The sequence below is a fragment of the Phaethon aethereus genome (genome assembly GCF_964289735.1).
Source record: "Phaethon aethereus genome assembly, chromosome: 9".
Taxonomy (NCBI): Eukaryota; Metazoa; Chordata; class Aves; order Phaethontiformes; family Phaethontidae; genus Phaethon; species Phaethon aethereus.
Genome location: NC_138585.1, coordinates 22877668 through 22898952, shown reverse-complemented (window position 1 = coordinate 22898952; position 21285 = coordinate 22877668). Strand labels below are relative to the sequence as shown.

Below are 21285 nucleotides of genomic sequence, written 5' to 3'. Positions count from 1 at the left end.
TTATTAACATGTGTTAGAAAGATGAAAACTTTGTGCTCTTGCAGCTAGGGACAAGCGTGGTCTGTCCCATGCCTGGCTGATGGGCTTCAGTGCCTTCAGCCTCGTGGCTCCTCTGCTTTCCCTCTATTTCAGAGGAGGGCGAAGAATTTCCTTGCACCTGCATTTTGGATGGAGCCAGCCCCAGCATTTTGGGGCAGCCCTCCCGAAGCCGATGGAGGTGCTCTGTATTTACGGTGTCGGAGCTTGGAGTGGAATTTGGCCTCTTGCTTTGTCAGCAGAGGTGGCCAAAGCTCTTCTGGCTCGGTTTCATTATGAACTCAGGAGACAGCCTCGGTTTGTTAACACATTTGAAAAGTATTAAAACGAGCTCATTTCAGTGTACAGCATCCGTGTTAGCATGGACTGACTGTTTCTCATTTAAATTAAGTTTGGTATTGAACCGTGAGCTTCAATTCAAACTCGCACAGCTGTAATTCCCTAGTGGACCCATTACTTATATCCAACCTGTGGATGCAAGCAATTGAGGAACATCCTTCTCTAATTGTCTCCTTTTTAACAGTTCAAAAATATTTGACATAACCAGAAATACTCAAAAAAACCCCCACCTACCAAACGGTAGGGTTTTGTTTTAGTGTTAATTGGGGAGTAGATTCACTGCAGGAATAGTCTTCAATAATTCCTGGGACTTGTCGTGCTGTGGAGATGGGGTCTGTATTTTACTCACTACCACTTCAAGTTGTTTTGATACTGTTGATGAGAGAGATGAAATAATGTATGCTAAAGTCATTTGGCTAGCCTTGAAATCAAAGCACTGGAAACAAAATCTAGCTGCAAATCACCAGGCTGTCATTCTTTTGAAACCTGTTATCCAAATGACTTTAACAGTTTGTGGGTCATACGTAAGGTTAAGACTCATCTTGCACGGTGCACGTTTTGATGATAAAACCCTTTTTTTTTTTTGTTTTGTTTTGTTTTGTTTTTTGTTGGAATGGAAGTATTACAGTCAACAGTATTGGTGAGGGAGTTTGATTTCTTCCTGCAAGTAGATCGCTGCTCCATATGAGCAATTGGCACGAGGTTTAGGAGGACAGATGCCGAGGCACGCCGAGCAAAGTGTTTCTCATTTGTTGTATAGAGACTATCTGGTCTGGATGTAGAGACTCCAAAACTGTTCAATTTCTAAATTTGTTTCCAAGTCAGAGTGCCTATTTTTGAGAATGGCTAGGGCCGATATAACTGTAAGTAGATAGCATTTTGGTGAGCGGCTGAAACAGGTTAAACATTAAAGCTTTATTCTATTAAGCAACATCTATGTGTAATATTTAAATTATTCTCTACTTAAATGGTGAACGTGGGATTTTTTAATTTTATAACGACTTTTTATCATGCAGTTTTTCAGGTTTGAGAAATCACTGACAAGGAATGAGTCGCATAACAATGTTAACTATTCATTTTACCTAATCTCAGGCATGTTCCATCCTGAAGAACTGAACAACACTTGATAATCCAGTGTGGACTGAATCCCCCCAAAAAGTGTCATTGTGTGTTTACTAGTATTGGCCGTTATGTATAGATACAGTGTCCAACGTACTGTGGAGTGAAACCTGGCAGTGTGTATAGAAATATAAAAAGATATTCCTCAAAAAAATTTGCAGATTTTTTTTTTATAGGGAAAACACATGTATTCAAATAATATTTCTGTAAAGTTCCTTCTGAACCAATTGTCAGTTCATATTTTTGATGGATTTAAGCAGAGCCGTTTAGATGGTAACTCCCTCCCTGATAATTGCTTACTGGTCATGCTGAATTTTTTTTCCATTCACACTAAAATTGTTGACTATCTGGGGAGAAAAATAATGTTGAAAGGGCTATAGAATAAGGCGGGGACACACACACCCATATGAGCTGAATAAGAAGGAGAAGTAATAATGACTTTTTTCTTATTGGGACTGTACTATAGGTAAAGTTCCCTACATGGTTAAGTGCAGGGAAGTATGAAGAGCAGCAGAACCACACACTTAAAATGACTTCTTTAAATTTCAACTTCAAAGTTTCCCTGTCCTTAATACACTTGATAAATTACCATGTTTCAAACCTAGAGGTGACTAATGAAAAACATAGGTGCTGCTTAAACTATAAATGACTGAATGGAGAAAATGAACCAAGATAGAGGAGATAACAAGTAACTCGGATGGATTCTTGTGTGTAACTTGGATTTTGAAAGGTTGGGAGGTCCTGCTCGTTGTACAATAGGCAGCCTGAGGAGTATAAAAATGTAGATGGATGGGGAATGACTCGGTGGTAATTTGATGTGGACTGGTTTTGCTGATAGCCCACAGCGGACTGTGGCTGACTTTGGGGATTTCATTAGATTTGCCTACCTTTAGGAGCAGTCACTCCTAAAGGCCATTACATCCCATCTGCTCCTGAAGTCCTTCGTATGTTCTAGTGTTTAGCTTCCTTACCTAGAATGTGAAATGGTTTGGAGATGTTAGATGGCCTCGCCGTCAGAGAAGGTTATGAAGTTATCTTTTGTATTGTTAGTCAAAGCTAAAATTCAATTTGCGGTAACAAGGCGCAGAGTTCTGTCTGAGCTCTTCTCAAGAGTTTGACCATGACTATTTTCTTAGCCCATGGCAAAGGGGCTAACGGGTTAGAGTAAACATTTTAATATGTAGTCAGGTAGTAAGGAAATTTATTTTCTTTTTCAAGGTAGTAAACTCTCATTGCAAATATCTGTCTGATGTTTGGGGGGTTCATTTTACTGACTGCTCTGTGTGATGTCCCCAATTTTAGTGGCTGAATCAATGAGCAACTGAGCGAACTATTTCCATTTTATCTGGATGCTTTTTTTTAGCTGTGAGGCTCTGTTTGCAAAAGTCGAATGGTTATGGCACTTGCTTTGTTATACTTGTACTCTGCCTCAAAATGGAACTTGCATGTTCAGGGCTGGATTTCGGAGTGGAAACCATAAGCTTCTTGCTTGTATAACCACATTCCAAAGTTAGTCTGAATAGCTGAGATAATGAATTTGGTCTTTGTGCATTCTTAAATAGATAGATAGTTTTTCACATATGCGATTTTTTTGCTACAATTGGACGCTTTCCTCGGGAGCTGCCTAATTCCAGGCTGCACAGTTTCTGCTTTGTTCTCTGCTCCCATGCCTTCGACAAGAATAGCTTAACCAGATTTCAATATAGGAATTGTGGGCTGCTAAAGGACATATTGTGTTACTGCCTAATGCTGTATAAGTTGATCAGTGGGTAATATAAAGTCTGTATTTTAGCTGTTTTATGATGAAAATATTATTTCAACGGAATATATGGTAAAGTCATTGAACAATGATCTTATTCTCAGAATGATGGTACAAGGCATTTTCCATATACCAGAAATTAGTGGAGCTGCTCATTTTGTTATTGCAGGCTTCAAAAATAAAGCTATTTTTAGCCTTTTCTGAGCAATTGTGCAATTTTTTTAACTGAAAAAACCCTAATATCTTATTCCTCTCTTTCTGTTAGGACCAGCAGAGGTTCCCATGATGTCACCCAATGGATCCATTCCCCCTATTCACGTACCTCCCGGTTACATCTCACAGGTACGCTTCGTGAAGAATTAAAATGTATATAAAAGCAATAGCTTTGATCTGTATAGAGAAGTTACTTGATTGAAGTTTAATTTGGAAATATTAATGAAAATGGTAATACACGTTTTCATACTCCTCTTTACTGACAGTACACACACACGGTTGCACAAGCGAGGATACACGTGCACCTTCACACGCCAGTTGGTTTTTTAACACTAGCAAAAGCTATGCACGCAGATTGAGCCTGTATGTACAACTTCTTTCCCGTTGTGAGAGCGAGAGAAGTCCACGTTGTTAGGTGATGCCTTAAGTTCTAGTGTGACAGTCAGAATGGGTAGGAGACCAGTGGAAGTGAGAGAAGGAGCCACTGTAGCTATAAAATGTGCTGTTGATCCTCAGTATCTTCCCAGCATAAATCCTGCAGCATATCAAGAACTGGGGATTTTGGTTTGTTTTCAAGAATAAATGTGATTTAATTATCTATTAATGGAAAAAATGGAAAAAGCTTTTCACAAAGCTGTTAGGTTTTGGAACTCTTGAACAGCTACTGCACTTCTGTGTAAATAACCGCTTCAGATTACCAGATTGTGTTCCTTCCATCTTCTGCAAAGCTTAGACTCTTTTTGACGTAAGGAAGAAAAAAAGAAAAAGAAAAAAAAAAAAGAAAAAAGAAAGGTTGATGTAAGGCAGAATAGCTGTGAACCATACAATAAATCCAGTCGTTTCACCACTTCCATTGACACCTGTTCTGGACTGAAAGCCTCATTAAAAATATACAAAGTATTTCAAATACCCTTAATGAATAGCATAAGAACTTGTGATACATATATTTTGACATCTTGTTAAGCAGAAAATAGATGATGTCCTGGAATCCCTTCCCCTCCCCAGGAAACATGTGAGCTTGTGTAATTCTGAAAAATTGTGGATGGCGTCATACTTAAATCCCACAAAATGCTGCAATCATTCTGTGGTATTTTAACTTCTGAACAGAGTGAAAACATGCCTCAAGTGTGGGGGACATTGTTAGCCAGGCTAGGAGAGAGGGCAGGACGGCAGGGTGGTCCAGCGTCCTCCTGCTCCTCAAACATCCCAAGGTGGGTGGTTGGGGTACGCTTTGAGACAGCATTTGCAGTGCTGTTTAATACTCCTCATGTGCTCCCCTGATTTAATAAACGGGCCCGTGTCCTTCAGAGGAATTTTTTAAACATTACTCTTCTTTTGAAATAACTTTTAACACCTTCTATTATTAAAATGTTTATACCTCCCGGCCCTGGTACTGAGATAAATCGTTGGGTGTAATTGAAATGCTTTCCAAACCAGAGTCATGAAATCTTCCAGTTGTTTCTCTGTCTGAACCCAGTTCCTTTTTACTGCATTTTATGGAGCACCATAATAGTTCCACTAAAGAAGCCTTTAAGTAGTTTCTTAACCAAAAAACCCCAAAACAACCAACCAACTCTCTTCTGAAGAAATTTTTCCAAGGAGCTGGAAATACGTTGTAAAGGTTTAGGGGAAAACTCTGTATTCAGTGCTTTTCGGCAGCAGAATGTGTGGTCTGCTGTGTGACGGGGGAGCCTCTTGCCTTTCAGGCTGCTTCATATTAACTAGTAGTTGAAAGTGTGTAGTAATTAGTTCTCACTGCAATAAATTGCCCTTCCTTATTTGCTTTTGCTTTTGTCTATTGCCTCGTAGTTAAAAACTCTATTTTATGATAAACAATGCAAACACAACTTAAATTTAGAATGGCAAGAGAAAGGCCATAAAGAAAATTAATGCACTCTGAGATATGAATCAAAATATACCTTTTGTTTGTTTGATTTGTCCGCAAAGTGGACATCTACGAGTCAGGCAAAAAGCAGATACCCTTGCAGAGAAGTAATGGTGCCTATTAAAAAAAGGCATGAAATCTTTTTTTCCATTTTGTTATGCCAAGCCTTTCGGAGCTGTGAGTATTAGCCTTAAATATTACAAATAGTTATCTAGTGATTGCAACCCTGGATTAAAATAATGCTTCATTACCTTTTTGGTATTGTGAAAATGATCAGCAAAAAATTGGCAGGAGGTTGTGTGACCTGCAAGATCAGCTCCACTGGAAGCAGTGGAGAAATGGTTAGATTCTATTTCTAGACTTGAAGGACCGTATTAGTAGTCATGACAAGAAGTCAGGTTTGTTGAAGTTAAGGCGGTGTTCCCGATGATGAAGCTTAGCCAGGGTGGGGAAAAAAATCCGGGGAAATAATAGAAGGCAGATACACACCCCAGTTCAGATCTTTCATGCTGTGGTTTTACTTTCAAAGACTAGTTCAATACAGCCAGTTATTTTGCATTTCCTCTGTGCATCTTTGGCAGATATGAACTATCAGATCAGAGTTCCTGTCTCTACAATTCTTTGTTGGCTAAGGGTTAGTTAAATATAAAAGAGTAGAAAAGTTCCTTGCTCTGCTCTTGGTGGACAATATAGCTACAGTGCAAGTGCGTTCTGGAAGGTGGCATGGTGGGGAAATTTCTATTAAATGCTTACAAAGTCAACAATTTTGGTTTCAACTGTTGGACGTTGAAGGAGAAGCTCCTACGACTTGTCAGGAGCTGGGCAAAAGCTGTTAATGCCCCTTCCAGTTCTGACCTGCGGATGGAGCTGCTTCCCTGCCACATGAGTTCTCCTGGGACCATGGGTTGCCCACCAGAGGCTTTGTGCCCTGGGGGTCTGTGGCCCAATGCCTTCTACTGGCTCCCAGAGTACTCTGGCACTCTGGAGATTAAAGATCATGATTTGGATGCCAAGCTATTAAATTTGAGGACATCCTCATGGGTGGTTGTTTCTCCTTTTCACAGTGTATGTTTGGGAGGAGGGAAGGAGGATTTGGGGTGTTCTAACGAGAACTAGAACAACAAAAATGTCAAAAAGCACAGTCATGAACTTGTTTGCTTAGGGCTATTGGCTGAGGACTGCTCTCTCTGAAATAAATCTGGAGTAATTCCACTGGAGTTTGAGGAATTACTCATGTGTAGTTGCATGTGAAAATTTGTCATGAAACTCTACCTTTGATTTTATTTACAGAGTTGTTAATATGTGGTCTCTGCCACAGATATTTTAAGGCTAAAGGACTAATTTACTGATTGGAGCATGAAGTATGCATAGAGCTGATAAGACTTCTTTTGCCAGGAGGTAACATTGGGGTCGTGTAGTCTGAAGTATGCAACTCAAGCCATAGTCCTGCAGTTCAGTATTCCCGCAGCAAGCACATAGCATTTGACAGAACTAGAGCATAACTCCTAGAAAGAGGAAGGTCTTTAAATGACATTTAAAGTGGTAGAACATCCATGACATCCTTGGGAATCAGGATTTTGTTCGTAGCTACCTCCTCTAAGGGAGGTGTTCTCCAAAACCATGTTTGGCTAGCATAAGCTTTTGGCCACAGTCTCTTTGTTTTTGTATGGCACACTGCTCACAGAGCTTCTCTGTGTGTTTTGTAGACTGTGATCGATCGAGTCATCCCTTGACAGAATGATCCCTCCAAATGCTCTGAACACAAGGAAGCTTGTGCAGATCTCGCGCTCACGTGGAGCAAGCCATAAAGGGATAATCCTTTTCAGTTCCTGAGCATTGGTCCGGAAGATCTGTGTCGTTCTAGATTTAAAATAACCTAGCGTTCTTGCCAGCTTTATAGATGTTCATCTGTCTGTTTTCCAGGTTCAATGTACAGATTTAATACTGGTGTTTGTACGTGATGGATAGCAAAGATAGTGGTGCAAACTTGCCAGGGCTGGCATGAACTTGGATTGGCATCCTTAATAAATTAAGTGAATAAATAAAATGTTGACATCCAAGTTCCTTGCAGATGAGCTCATTCTGTACTGTTTTCTGGTACAGATTGATTTATGAATGAAGTTTCAAATTAGTTTATGAAATTCCTGAAGTATTGGTCGTGATCCACCCAGTGGCCATGCTCCAGATGTCCTTGCTGAATCTAGCATGCTAAGTTTAAGTGAAAATTTTTTTGAAAGCAAATGGAAAAGAATTCCGTATTACCGTATTATACCCGTTCAGTAAACGTGTGTGTTGCAGAATGAGAGTGACTGTATTCCTTCAACTGGAACTCACAAAATATAGGTACAGTTTACCTGTGCAAAATTAACATGCTTGTCTTTTTCCTGGGGGTGTAGTATTAAATTTCAGTGGAGAAAAATAAGATAACATGGAGTAGTGATGCATTTTGAATACGTAAATTATCTCTAGTTAGATTGAGTTTTCATTACTACAGTGATATCTTTAATGTAAAACAAATAACATTTAAAATGGTATTCTCAAAATGTGGCAACTGGTGGGGGAGGCAGTTTTGTTGTGCATGAGTAATGTTCACCCAGATTCTCCTGAAAGAGCATCTACCTACCTCACTCAGCAATTAAGCTCCCTAAAATATGGAAAAAACCACACAGAACTATGCTATAATAATATTGTTATTGAGGTGGCATGCCAGTTACACCAGCAAGCACAAAAAATAACAGCAAAATACAATTTACTGTTTGAAAAATACAAAATAATGGAAGTTTAGCTCTAGATGCCAAATGACCGGAGATACTTGTTTTCTGTAAATATAAACTGCTAAAATTAGTAATAGCAATTACTTTTCATATTCCAGTTGCATCTAGAGACTTCAACAGAGATTAGGGTTTCATTGCTTCTGGGCACCGAACTAGAGACATTTTAGCAGACAGTGTGTTTCCTGATGAATTTATGATCTTCATGACAAACGGTTTTAAGCAGATAAAAAGAATTGCAGATTTCTTCTTTAAATAGCAAAGTTTAACCTCTCTGCAAAGATACGTCATTTACATTAATGGATCAAAACTAGTTTCCTCTGTCTGATGAATTGAAAGAGTTTCATCTCCCAGAACGGCAGTACTAGAATCTACCCACTGCAAGTTTTACAAACTAAGATATATTTACAATCTTAACCTGTGCTTTTATAGCTACCTAATGTATATATTATATAATACATTGGATTACCAATTTTATGATCTGTTAAGGACAGAATATTATATTTGAAGATTGTATGTGCAGCTTCAGGAATTTACAGATAAATCTGTAATTCCTAGTTTAGGGAGAAAACGCCCTGTGGGATAGGGAAGTAAAGTATTTTTTTGCAAGGTCCCTTGTGTTTCTGCATTCATTTGGAACACGTGCACACAAAGTAACAAGAATGCTGTCAGCATTTGTGGCCTGGGAGGAAACAAATAAATTAATATTAGTTTCTTAGCTTTTTGATGAAAGTCATTTGGAAGTCTGGCTCATCCCCTGATCTCTGGCTTTTTTCTCAGTACTGCTGGTATTTTGTAGTTTCGTCTAGCAGGATAATTTCATCAAAAAGATCTTTGAAGGAACTCTGAGCTTTCATCCCAGCTGTCTAGAAGATAGTTCAGGAAGAGAAATCCTAATAATTTTAAATATGGGTTTACATTGCGTGCTGCTAGAGAGTACAAGCTTTCTGTCTAAATCTGTTCTTTAACATATTCATCTTTCACTAGTGCACAAAATACACATGTAGTCTGGTCTGGATGCACAGGTAAGAGCTTATACCCACCGGGAAGACTGAAGTTGTCTTGGACTAGTTAAAGCCATGATGAAAACTTTTCACATCAAGTTGTAGGAACTTGCTATCTCAAATTAGAGCATGATCCAAGTCCAAGAGAGTTAAGTCTCACATTTCTGTACACGATCCTAAATAAGTAGTTCTGTTTATCAAATATGCGCCAAATGGAAAAGGATTTTCCTCTTCTCTGGGTTCTGGAGTGCATGTTTCAGACCTGGCGCCGGGATAAGAGATGCTGTGGAGGTTGAGTAGAGCCGATAGCAGAGATGGGGGCCTCAGAAAGCAGTTGTACGCTGATGTAATAGTCTAAATCTCAGAGGTTCAGCCGTCTTTTGAGGACTCTAAAGTCTTTGAAATTTAAAGCTAGCAGATGACAAATTGCTAGCTGAGGTTGTAAATTTAGAGGTTAGGATCAAGTATGTTAAGCTGAACAATTCCTATTCTGGTTACTCAGCATAGCAAATGACGCATTCTTCTAATGTAAAACATCAATTACAAGTGAGTGAATTAACTTTCTATAGAAAATTTTATTCTGTAGGAGGCCAGCCAACCCACAGAAATTGTCCATGTCTGTGGTTGCAGCCTGTAGCTAACAGGTGTGAATTCACATAACCTTAGGACACACATGGCCGAAGGAAGGAATTGTGTCAGCTAATACTGGTTAATTTTTACCCTGTGAGAACTCGCTCAGCTGATGGCTGAGGCACGGAGTTGTGTTGGCTGCGGCATCACCGCTCGCGGCTGTGGGCATCGCCTTGTAGGCAGGGCTTGTCCATCTGCAGCGGCGTCCGCGGAAACAAGCGTGCGCCCATGCCGTTGCTTCACGTCAGGGTATGCCGGCATAAACAAATTCTTCTTTGTGGTTTAGGCCAAGACACTGATGTGATGGGAGTCGCTGGAGTGTGGGGAGCCGTAGCACAGTGTCTTCTGCTGATGCTGTTCTGGGAGTAGATAACTCCAGCTAATGTTGGTGGTCGTGAGCTGAGAGTGGCAGCATCTTAGTGTATGTGCACCGAGGGCACCTGCCATTACCTCATACAACACATTTATCGCATATATGTGTGTCATCAGTCAATTTTGAAAAACTTAGGTTTTTAACAGCCTGTTTGTTCTGTGAAACTAAATTATGCTTCCTTCATGCTTTTCTCCCTTATGCACGTCAACGTACGGAATCAAAGGGACAGTAATTGTTCTTACACGGTTGTATTGTTAAGTTCCAGAAAAGGTAGAATTTTTTTGCATGAGCTTCAAGAAAAGCTTGGCGCCTGAGCCTGGACTGAAATTTGGCTGGTTGTCTGTTCTCCAGAAATATAGCTCTGGAAAAATTATAAGCTAAAAAACTTTTTTCAGCCTAAGCACAATTCCACCTTCCTACATCTGTTTTTACATGCTTTGACTATGGCATTTGGGGCCAAGTCATGTGTATTCCAGAGCTGATTTGCACAGACGTATGGACCAGCTCTGAAGCAGAAAAAACTTTCTGCCCAATGATTTGCCTTGAACAGGTACCTGTTGTGAGCAGAGCAGTTCTTTTGAAACCGTGTGGCAGCACAGCAGGTTCCTGCAGAGTACATGTCTCTGTGCACACACACAGCCTCTCCGCAATAGCAGTGCCAGCTAATTTCCAAGCGTTACTAACTCCGTACTCGCTCAGAGTGCTGTCAAAATCAGTGGTAGAAATTTTATGGGCAAAATGTAAGGTTGGTCCCTATGAGTACTCTTATTTTGGTGCTTTGTGTTCCTTTTTCAATTGTTTTACTCCCTAAATACAGGTTATTCATTTTGTCTCTTACCCACACAGTTATCACTAGCAGCAGTTAGGTCTCCCAGTGATTAGTGTGGCTATCTGAGTCTCCAAGAAAAGCCACATCACCACCATGATTACTTCTGCTGATGCTGATTTTAGAAATGTGTTTATGAATAAACCTAAGGACCAACTGTTTTCTAATGGGAGAGCAAACTGTAAACAGTGCTATTTTAAAAATATGTTTGGTTCAGATGCTGCATAACGTGCTCATTTCCCTGCCTTCCCTTCCAGGTGATAGAAGACAACACCGGCGTTCGGAGGGTGGTGGTTACCCCCCAATCTCCGGAGTGTTACCCTCCTAGCTATCCTTCGGCCATCTCTGCAACCCATCACTTACCTCCATACCTGACGCACCACCCCCATTTTATTCACAACTCTCATACAGCTTTTTATCCTCCTGTCACTGGACCTGGGGACATGCCACCACAGTTTTTCCCACAGCATCATCTTCCCCCTACAATATATGGAGAACAAGGTGAGTTGGAAGGAAGGTACTGGCATTTCACCTCTGTGTTCAGCAAGTTTTAAGGGCTGGTGAAACCAAGAGTAGAAATGGAGAACTTGTAGAGTGACTTTGTCTGCATGGATGGAGCCTCCTTTTTTAACATCCAGAGCAGGGGGGTTGACCCATCCAGAGTGCAGCAACATGGGGCAATCTGATGTTGCAACATGAGGTTGCAGAAACTAAACCAATTTTAACTTAATTTGTAAATACAGTGGGGAAAAAATGTCTCATCCCATGCTCCAAACTAGGGACATGAGTCATGCCGGTTGCTCTTGCTGTGTCACGATGCAGCATTGTCCAGAAAACCAGAAGACAAAACGTGTCAGTCCTGACTTGGGAATGAGGATGGATACGGAGGGCTGGATCCGAGCACGGCTTGCCGCAGTCATTTCCAGTGGGAAAAGCCGAATGCCGCTTCCTGTTGGCTGCAATATGCCTTCTGCCCACCAGCCATGGTTTTCCAAGAAATAACAGGCATTTTCTGTTTGTTATTCTGGTTGAGACCATGCACTAAGTCACTGAAAAGCACGTCCAATACTGAAGGGTAGCATGGCAACCCTGATCAGGCCATGAGTAAATAATTGCAAGAAAAAAGGAGTGAAAGGGGCATATTTCTGTCTGAACTATGCACTGTTGTGCCTTTGCCACCCTGGAGATAAGTCTTTGTGTAATCTGAAAGAGGACATTAACCAAAAAAGTAATCGACAAAGCTGCTTGAGATGTTTGACATGGAAATCAGTTTGGGATTCATGGTTTTACATTACTGCTGAACTACCTGGAGTTAAGACCCTTTCTAAAGAATGTTTAAGCCCTATTGCCAGAAGTGAGGTTCTGCTGGAGTGAGAAGGAAGAGGCAGAGCGAGGGAGGGGGAGGTATCTATTGATGCTACCCCTTGAAGTCTCTGTTGATTAACAGACCTCCTCTTCTAATGAGGAATGGACCCTTACAGCTGACATTTAACTTCATTATGCTGGGGGGGAGGAAGTGGGAAGCTCAGGAAACGAGCAGGACGGTGGGGCTGGCCAGACGTGTAGGGAGGGACTTTCCTCTTGAAAAGGGAACAGGACAGCTTGTCAGGTTCCTTGACAAAGTCTGGTGTGCAAACGCGATAGTGTGCGAAGTGAACGTAGAGCTGCTAGTTGTTGAGTATTTCTGTAGCCTGGAGATACCAAGAAGCTGATTCAACTTAAACATAAAAGAAATTAAAAAATCCGTGGTTCCTTTACTGGAATGGCCTATACCTGTAACACTAAAATAATTGAAGCGGTGAATATGGTACTGATGAACATTAATCCACCGTTTCCCATTTGCTGTACAGTGACTTACAAAAAAATGCTTTTGTTTGTAGCGTGCTGGTTTTAGCAGTTAGTTGCTGCAAGAATATAAATATGATCATGTAGCTAGGTAAGGAAAGATGAAGGCTAAGATGCACTGAAATAGCAAAGAAAGAAAATCTGGCTAGTTGAAGCAACTTGTAAAATTATAATATGGTATGCGTGGCAACCTCAACTTAAAAGAAGGCTTCGAACGGCTGGATAGGATGTTTGTTTGCTTCAGAAGTTTGTACGATAACTTCTGAATATATGTAGAAAAAATATGAAGAATATATCGAGTATCAATTGTTATTTTGCTAACAAAGGCAAAACCGTTGTTTTGGGCATGAATTTGTTCAAGCTTCAGACTCAAAAGTGGAGCGCAAAAGGGGGATTGAACTATAGAGAAAAGCAGAAAATATTCCGATTCCTGCAAGCTGACCTGCCTTAGGTTAGAGATCATCATTCTTGGAACGGGGAAGGGAGGATTGTTTGGGGTTTTTTTCATAGATAGTATTTAATGAAGTGTATCTGAAGTGTACCTATGATATTTATGCTATTTCTCAAGCTTTTTTTAGACAGTTTTACTTACCAAAAGCTTCCACATCATGCTGCACTTCTCTCCTTAGGCAGACACAGTTGACATAATTGTAAAGTCTATTTATACTGGGAAGTTAAATTGCATGCGATCCGTGATGGCAGCTTGAAACCAGGGCATCTCAGCTTATTCTGTCCAGTCAAGCCCTGGGGAAGAAACTGTTGAATTGCTGTGAACTTATGAAGGCTTTTTCCTATCAGTCTCCCTGGATTTTTCCTTGAAATCTGTGTTCCCGAAACACAAAGACTGAAAAGGAGCAGAAAAACTGTCGCCCTAATTGCTGTATTTAAGTTGTTTCTATGTGCTCATCCAATGAGTTATAAAATCTCAAACAGCAAATGAGCACATTTAGTAGAATACAAAAAGTCGGGAAGTTGTGTACAAAAGCTTTTTTAAGAACAACAACCTTGGTTTGTTGTAGAATCCATCTCCAGGAAAATCTGGCACCATTTTATTTAGAGATGGTCAGGAATTGGTTTTCTGAAAAAATTCAGTGATTTTGTCGTTCCGAGTTAACCTGGGTGAACTCTTCCGTTTCAGAAATCATACCACTATATGGGATGTCCAGCTATATTACCAGGGAAGACCAGTACAGCAAACCACAACACAAAAAACTCAAAGACAGGCAGATTGATCGGCAAAACCGTCTGAATAGTCCTCCTTCATCCATCTACAAAAGCCATATAGGCAGCTGCACAACTGTGTATAATGGTTATGCAAAGAGCCACAATGGAGCAAGCAGCGGAGGTGGTGGCGGAGCTCCAGCAGTAAAGAAGCCAGAGCGCAGAGCGAGAAGCAGCCCAAAGTCAAATGAACAAGACCCACATGGTAAAGACAGTTTTATTTATTTTTAATTCCTTTTTATTGCACCTTTCCGGCTTATGACCGCCTGTATATGGATCTAGTAGGTATGCCAAAAAACACTACCACCCACACATAAAGACAGTGTTAATACAGTGTGAACTTAAATATAAACGTTGAGCTTGCTATACTATATTTGTTTTGTAAGATGAACTGGTTGCCTCCCTTCATGACTACTCCCTGGTAGAGGAAGCATCATTCTCTTTTTATCTATTGGAAACAGAAATGCATTTTACGGGCAGGTTCTTGGTTTTATTTTGCTTTTCATACAGGCATCTTGGCACTTCACAAAAACCGTTATGGGCAATTAAGCTGTAACCAAAACCTGACTACTAGGTACCCCTACGAGGTAAATGTAGTGAGCTTATTAGAAAGTGTAGAGACAATTGCTGAAAAAACAAATTTGTTTATATGAAAGTTCAATGGAAGTACGATTAGTTGAAACAGAAGAAATTTGAGAAGAAACAGCTTAATCTTAGCCGTTGGAATTAGTGGTCAAATAAATCTGTCTCCTTTTGAAATAATTTTCTTCAACATTTTTGGAGGCTTATCATTTTAAAAAATTGAAATTTTACAATAACACATTAGGTTATTCATCTAATCAAATCTCATTTATCACAAGCCATTCTGCACATAGGCAGTTCTACCTAAATTTAACGCAGTAACTTGTTACAACCCATTGTACCTTTCAGCCTTTCTCTTCTCTGCCTGTCTCTTTGCCAACTGCTACAACTGCAACTGGCTGAACAAACTTTTATGTAATAAGCAAGCTTATACCCGGCACGTCTAGGATATTTATAATGTAGCACACTTTGAAACCTCTCGTGTGAATTTATGCATACCACATAGGCTTTCCGTTATCTGTATGTTGTGTATATTTATTTGGCTGTCTACTTGTGAGATGTAACTGAAATAAATACTCATGAACAGTAACTTAATCGATAGCTGAGGGGGGGGAAAAATGCTGAGGATTTGCAGCCGTGCTTCGGGGTCTTTAGAATACAGCAAGCAGCTGTATTTGGGAATGCTTTAATCCAAGAAAATGAATCACTGCGTTAGAATTCCTAATTATTTCGTATCAGTTGGCTTATATGACCTTTAATATTCTTATTTATGTTTATCTAATTTTTTTTTTACTCTAGTCTGTGGTGGAATACCTGAGGTGTGCGGAAGCACCTGTGTGAAAGACCTAGAATAAAGTGTAGCCTTAGCACCTAACCGCAATATAGCTTCAGTGAGTACTGAGTCAGCCTGTATGATCACTTTTAAAACAATGTAGATTTAATTTAAAAATATGTAGTTTAAGGGTTTCGTGCAACCCTTGTGCTTGTCTAATTTCTTCTCTTGGAGTAGTTTTCTGTGCTCCAGCAGGAGAGCATGAGCGCTCCGAAAATGCCAAGGAACTCGGGGAAGTCAGGGCTACGGCACGTCCGTCTGTCAGCCAGAGCGTGCCTTAAAACTGGGAACAGCGAATGGTGGAGTGTCCACCCAGAACTGTAAAAAAGTCTGTAACAGGAGACCACGCAAATAAGCATCAGTTGTCCTACCCTCCCGATAAACCCAACTCACTGAACAAAGCCCTAAAATAAGCTGCCACTGGATGCTTACGGGCTTCTAATCATAACTGCTGCTTTATATTTACCTTCTCTGTTTCCTCTTGAATTGCTTGGGGATTTATCGATTGATACCTGACTTAACACAGCCATACCTGACAAACGTGGCCATACAGGTAACTGGGGTGAGAGTTAAAAGCAATCTGGAAGCAGCTGATAATTTTGACTGGTGCTGCTAAAGTGACAGTGTGTTTAGAATAGCCAAGAAAAAGGATGTGTCGGAAGCAACGAGCGTTAAAGCTGTTTAAACTTGCACTTTTTGTGGGTGTGTATCAGTGCAAGCCTGCTAGTAGTTAAAAATTTGATGGTGCTGTGTGGCTGCTTCTGAAATTGCAGAATAGCCTGGAAAAACTATTAAAAAAAAATAATGTAATATGTAGAGAATAGGAGTCTTTGTATAGAAAACAACTTAGCCAAAAAACTCTTGAGAGGCAAGTAGGACTGTATGAATTTGGAGTAAAAATTAGAGTAAGGTGAGGGAGAACCGGAGGTGAGGGGTTCTTCTGCACGGATTTCTTAACTGCGAGTGTGATGTGTTTTACAGCATATCGTTTCATATCTGGCTGGGGGCAGGGTGCCGTGTGGTTGTGCGACATTAGCTGGAGTGCTTATTTTGGGCGTTTGGATGTCGGGAGCAATCCGAGCAGCTCCTGGCAAGCTGCTGCCACCGAACCAGTCGCGCTGCCGCGCCGCCCGCCGGGGAGCGGGGCTCTGGGAGCCCTGCACGCGGCCGGAGCAGACGCTTGCGCATCCTCAATCCTGGCTGCGGCGGAAGGTGGCATGGCGTAGCAGTCGCTTTCCGTCGAGACCGGGCTGTTGGGAAGCAAAGCGCTGGAAGCTGCCTCGGCGCCGGGAGCGTGGGTGGGAGCTCGCCGCTGCAGGCGGCGTCTCGCCCGGCGCTGGGCGCGCGCGGCGGTCCCCACCGCTCCCAAAGGCAACTTGAGGGCCTGTTTTAATTGGTGGAGGAATATGGTCTGCACGGGGGAAGCGGAAGATAGGCATTTCTGTTCTTGGAGCTGCCCCCTCCCCGGTTTACGTAAACGCTTGTCCTGCTTCTCGGTAGCAATTTCACTGAGGGTGTGTTGCTCCTCACTGAGCACCTCCAAGCAATCTCTGCTACGGCTGCACTGAGGTTATTACGCAGTACTGGTAAGAATAATGTTGAAGAAAATGTTCAGTGTGCAATGAAAGGACAACTCTACTTTTTTCCTGGAAAAGGTGTGACGTAAATCACAAGACATGAGACGTTTAAGTTAACGATGCGCGTTTCCATCAAAATAAAGACTGGTTGCATGCATTATGCCTGTGACACTTGAGTAAGGAAAGTCAAGGAAAACTCTGCCACGTGTCAATAACTTACTGCTTCTTTCCAATATTAAAAGAACCAGGGGTTTTCCAAAAAGCTGATAGAAGAAAAAGGGTGATAGCATCATCAATAGTACTAGAATAAAGTAAGTGACTCTGGAGTACTTCTGGTTCAGTCACTTCTTTCATTGTGGATCCAGCATGTGCTGCTCGTATGCCACTCTGCTCTGTACAGTGTGATGGTACATGAAAAATACGTTGGTGCTTCTATTATGTGCCCTTACCCCAGGCTGTCCCTGCAGCATAGCATCAGGACCTCTTTTTAGTAGGGAAGTCACAGATTGGGGGATGTAAGTACAATTCCTCTGTCCACTGACAGCATCGTGTCTTCATGTTGGGAGGTGCACTTGTAAATAAAGACTTCTAGTTTATGCTGGAAATATGCAATTTTAGGGCAAAAAAAGGAATCTGATGGCTTATAATTGTTTGAAAAGTTAGCAACTATTCTGAGCATATGTTGTGGTAGGATGGATGCTGTGTTGTACAGGTAAAAGACTTGGAGGTATGACGTAGAGATTCTGATTTAAAATCCATACTGTAGCTTTTCTGCAGAGCTGTTTTAAGAACTTCTTTTAAAAGAAATTAAAAAATTTCTCCCTGAATGGGAGAGGAGGGATCAAGGTAGTTTGGTTTCTGTTGTGGGGGGTTTTTTGGGGTTTTGTTTTTTTTTTTTTATAAAGGAGCCTCGCCATGTAAAAAATTGCTGTAAGCGGAAATCCTGTCCCATTCATGCTGTCCTTTATGAATTTCAGTCTGAGTCATTTCCTTCTCATGCACTCAGTGGTTCACATCTTGGTCATGTAGTGATCTGGTAGTTTTAGAAGTTTTGTATGTGGCTGCAAGTACTGTGGGAACATAAGCAGTTTTCAGCATTCTTACAATGCCTTTGCCTATTTGCTAATAAAACATCTTTCTTTTTTCTTCTTCTTCAAGTTGGATAAAATCTTTTTTCTTTTTTTTTTTTTTTTAAATCCTGATTGAAGTTTGCAGAACCTAAGACAGCCAAAACTAAAACACTTCAAATGGGTAAAAGTAGAAAGCGGGAGATGGATTGTTATGCGCATCCTGTCCAGGAATCGGGTGGGTGCTGGGAACTGGGTGCCAGTATAAACAGACCTAGCCTGGGCAGGGAGGCAGCTCCGGGCGGGTTGCATGCCCCTTTATGTAAGCGTTCTGTGAAGAGTATTTTTTTGTGGCGATGTGAGAAGGTTTGGGCCTACTGGGTCAGAGCAGGGGTCCATCTAGCCCGGTGGTCGCGATGAAGATGCTGCTGGGGGAGAGCCTGCGCACCGGTCCCTGCTCCTCCGCCGGCATCCAGGGCTGCCGGCACGAGGGAGGGTTTAGTCCTGCCTAGTCCTTTTGGTGCCCACTCGTCAACCTGTGGTCTGGGAACTTGTGTAACTCTTTTTTTGGAACTGGCTGATGTTATTGGCCTCTTTCTGAGCTGCAGAAAAGCAGACTTGCTTTTCAGCTGCCCAAAGCAGTGCCCAAATGCTGACTTGGTGTCCGCTCCACTTCTCTGAGCAGCTGGTTTCTTCAGCGTGGAGTTGGTGTGCTTTACATAGGGAGAAGGGAGAAAAAAAGATTGGAAATATGTAGTGGTTCAGAGAGTTGTTGTAGGCTATAACTAGATCATTAACTTTTGCAGTACCATTGTCATATGTGTACAACCAGCTTAAAACCTCAAAGATGTTGCTTTCCTGTCATTGAGGTATTGTAAATCTGATTTTGCACGTTGAAGCAGCATTCAGATATTCTCGAAGGTGAAAATCATTGCCTCAAATGCAACATTTTTCAGGAGATGTGGCTAGCCTCATTTCTGAGGTGAATGTGTCAGGAACACATGGAAAACAGGCTTAGAAGAGAACTTTCTAACTATGGTGGTTTTACTTTGAGAACATTTTAAAAATACTGAGCTCAGCCGATGAAGATGAAGAAGTAAATTTGACTGCTATGGCTGGCCTGGGCTGATGCTAGCAAGAACTACTACCAGCAAGTATCCCTGAGCTGTGTGGGATACGCTCGGCGAGCTGTTAGTACGTGACGCAGAGTGGATGACGACGTATGAAAAAATAGAGCTGACGCTTTCTTGATACAACCCTATCCTGTTCTCCCTCTCTTCTTTATAACATTTAAAGATATTTAGGAAAAGTGGTTTTTTCTATTTTTGTTTCTTTTTTTTTTGGTAATTGTATCAAGTTTTTTTTAATCCAGAGCCTGTGAATTAAAGGGAAATTGAGAGAGCTGTGATTCAGTGCAGACAGGAACCAGGTGAAGTTCCTCTACTTAATCATTCTAGATCCTGCCAATTCTTTTCTATTTTGGTCCTGAATCAGTTTTGCAAGCTTATTGGGCTGTATATGTATCTGTACCTGTATATCCTATTGATTTAAAAGCTTAAAAGTGTAGTTTAATCACTTTTGGTCCACGTAAGCAGACTGAGAAATACTATGGCAATATATGTAAATTTCTGTTCTTTTAGCCAGGAGTTGATTATTTGGCACGTACTAATAAAGACCTTTGTTATACCAATGTAGAAATGTTCTGCAGACAAAATTTGTCATAAATGGTTCTTCTTCTGGCATACAAAATACCCCTGCATAAGTGCAGCTACCCTGGTTTCCCTAAGTGTATTTGCTTCTATAAAATAAGGAGATTTAACAAGATTGTCTCCTGAAGACAGCCTGTCAAAACTGACAGTGATTTTATCAGTAACATGGAAAAAAAACACTCTGAAGACTAAAATACATCTGCCAGGATATGTGAATTTTAGTATTATACCAAGTAATGAAGTGGGAAAACATAATATTTACTGGAAACAGAGATGTGTTGAAACTTGTGAGTACAGATCAGCATCACATATGAAATCTGAATAGTATTACTGTTCCGACTGCATTTTTTTATTAGTTTCAGCAAATAATACTAATTGGCTGAATTGTTTAGACTTATACCTAATTAGAAATATATAGCGTGTTGTGTGCATGCTGTTTTTCTTTAAGTTTTAATAAGTGAGAGGAAATAGGATGCATTAATTAGGGCACTAGCCTGAACTTGAGAAACCACAATTAATTTGTGACACAAGGGAATTTCCAGTGTGATATTCTCGTGCCTCGACCTTATCTCTCGCATCATGATCAAACTTGTGGTTTTGCTTCTATTTGGAAATATGCGTACTTCTTAAACGTTCTTTAACTTTTGTATTTTCTCTAAAATAATAGGCTGTGAAATTGTTCCTCCAGGCAGAAAACAAAATGGTTATGAGTTTCAGATACTTATGAGGTTAATGTGCTGAGAATACACCTTTGTGTACCAGAGTCAACTCCCATTAGCTGGGCCACACAGATTCCGTACCAAAGAATATTCTACCTAGTAGTCACATAAAATAACCACTTAAGCAAGCTCTATATAGACCAATGAATATATTAGAAACATATTGATACTATGCAGAGTTCGAGCAAACTACGTTCCCAAGTTCACCTCAATCTGTATGCATGCAATAATTTATCCAGATCAGGTTTAATTTGTCTTTTCTTGCTAAGATGTATATCCAGCATCAATGAGAAAGACACTGTGTTGGGAGGGGGAAACAAATCTCCCTTTCCCTTGCTCTCTTGAAACTTGACTTGCATCATGGGGCTTTGACGGAGAAAGGTAAAAGCTAAATATCGCAAGTAGACCAGTGGCACTGAAAAGCAAGTCCCTAGCCAGTGCTAACATACTCCCTCCCTCAGCATTGCTTTGCCCAGCCCCAAACCCAGCGGGGTTTTGCTTTGTGCTGCCTGCGGGTAGTTCCTTCTGGTGCATCTTGACCAACTCTTTGCCAGAAGGCCACTGTGTGCAAAATAATTTCCAGGAACTTACCAGCCTATGAAAGTTTTCCTGCATGTGAAATATTGGGAGCATGGAGGTGTTTTCCTGCTGTATCCATACTGCAGGAACACCACCAAAGTTTACGAGAAGCCTGAATGCCGTGGCAGTCCTACCTTCTTTCACACCACATTGCTTCATTCCAGCAGAAGGCTGTTTTGTGCATTGTTAGCACAGAGTC

General features: G+C 41.0%; 1 protein-coding gene across 1 annotated transcript in view; it reads left to right on the top strand.

Moving 5' to 3' along the window:
• FNDC3B (fibronectin type III domain containing 3B) overlaps positions 1-21285 on the top strand; it is a gene marked incomplete at its 5' end in the record, with an annotated part of 171106 nt that overhangs the window by 59647 nt on the left and 90174 nt on the right. Inside the window, 3 exons of the mRNA XM_082003685.1 lie at positions 3519-3595; positions 11213-11456; positions 13939-14226. Of these exons, the coding sequence (XP_081859811.1) occupies positions 3519-3595; positions 11213-11456; positions 13939-14226 (609 nt within the window). The remainder of the gene's footprint in view (positions 1-3518; positions 3596-11212; positions 11457-13938; positions 14227-21285) is intronic.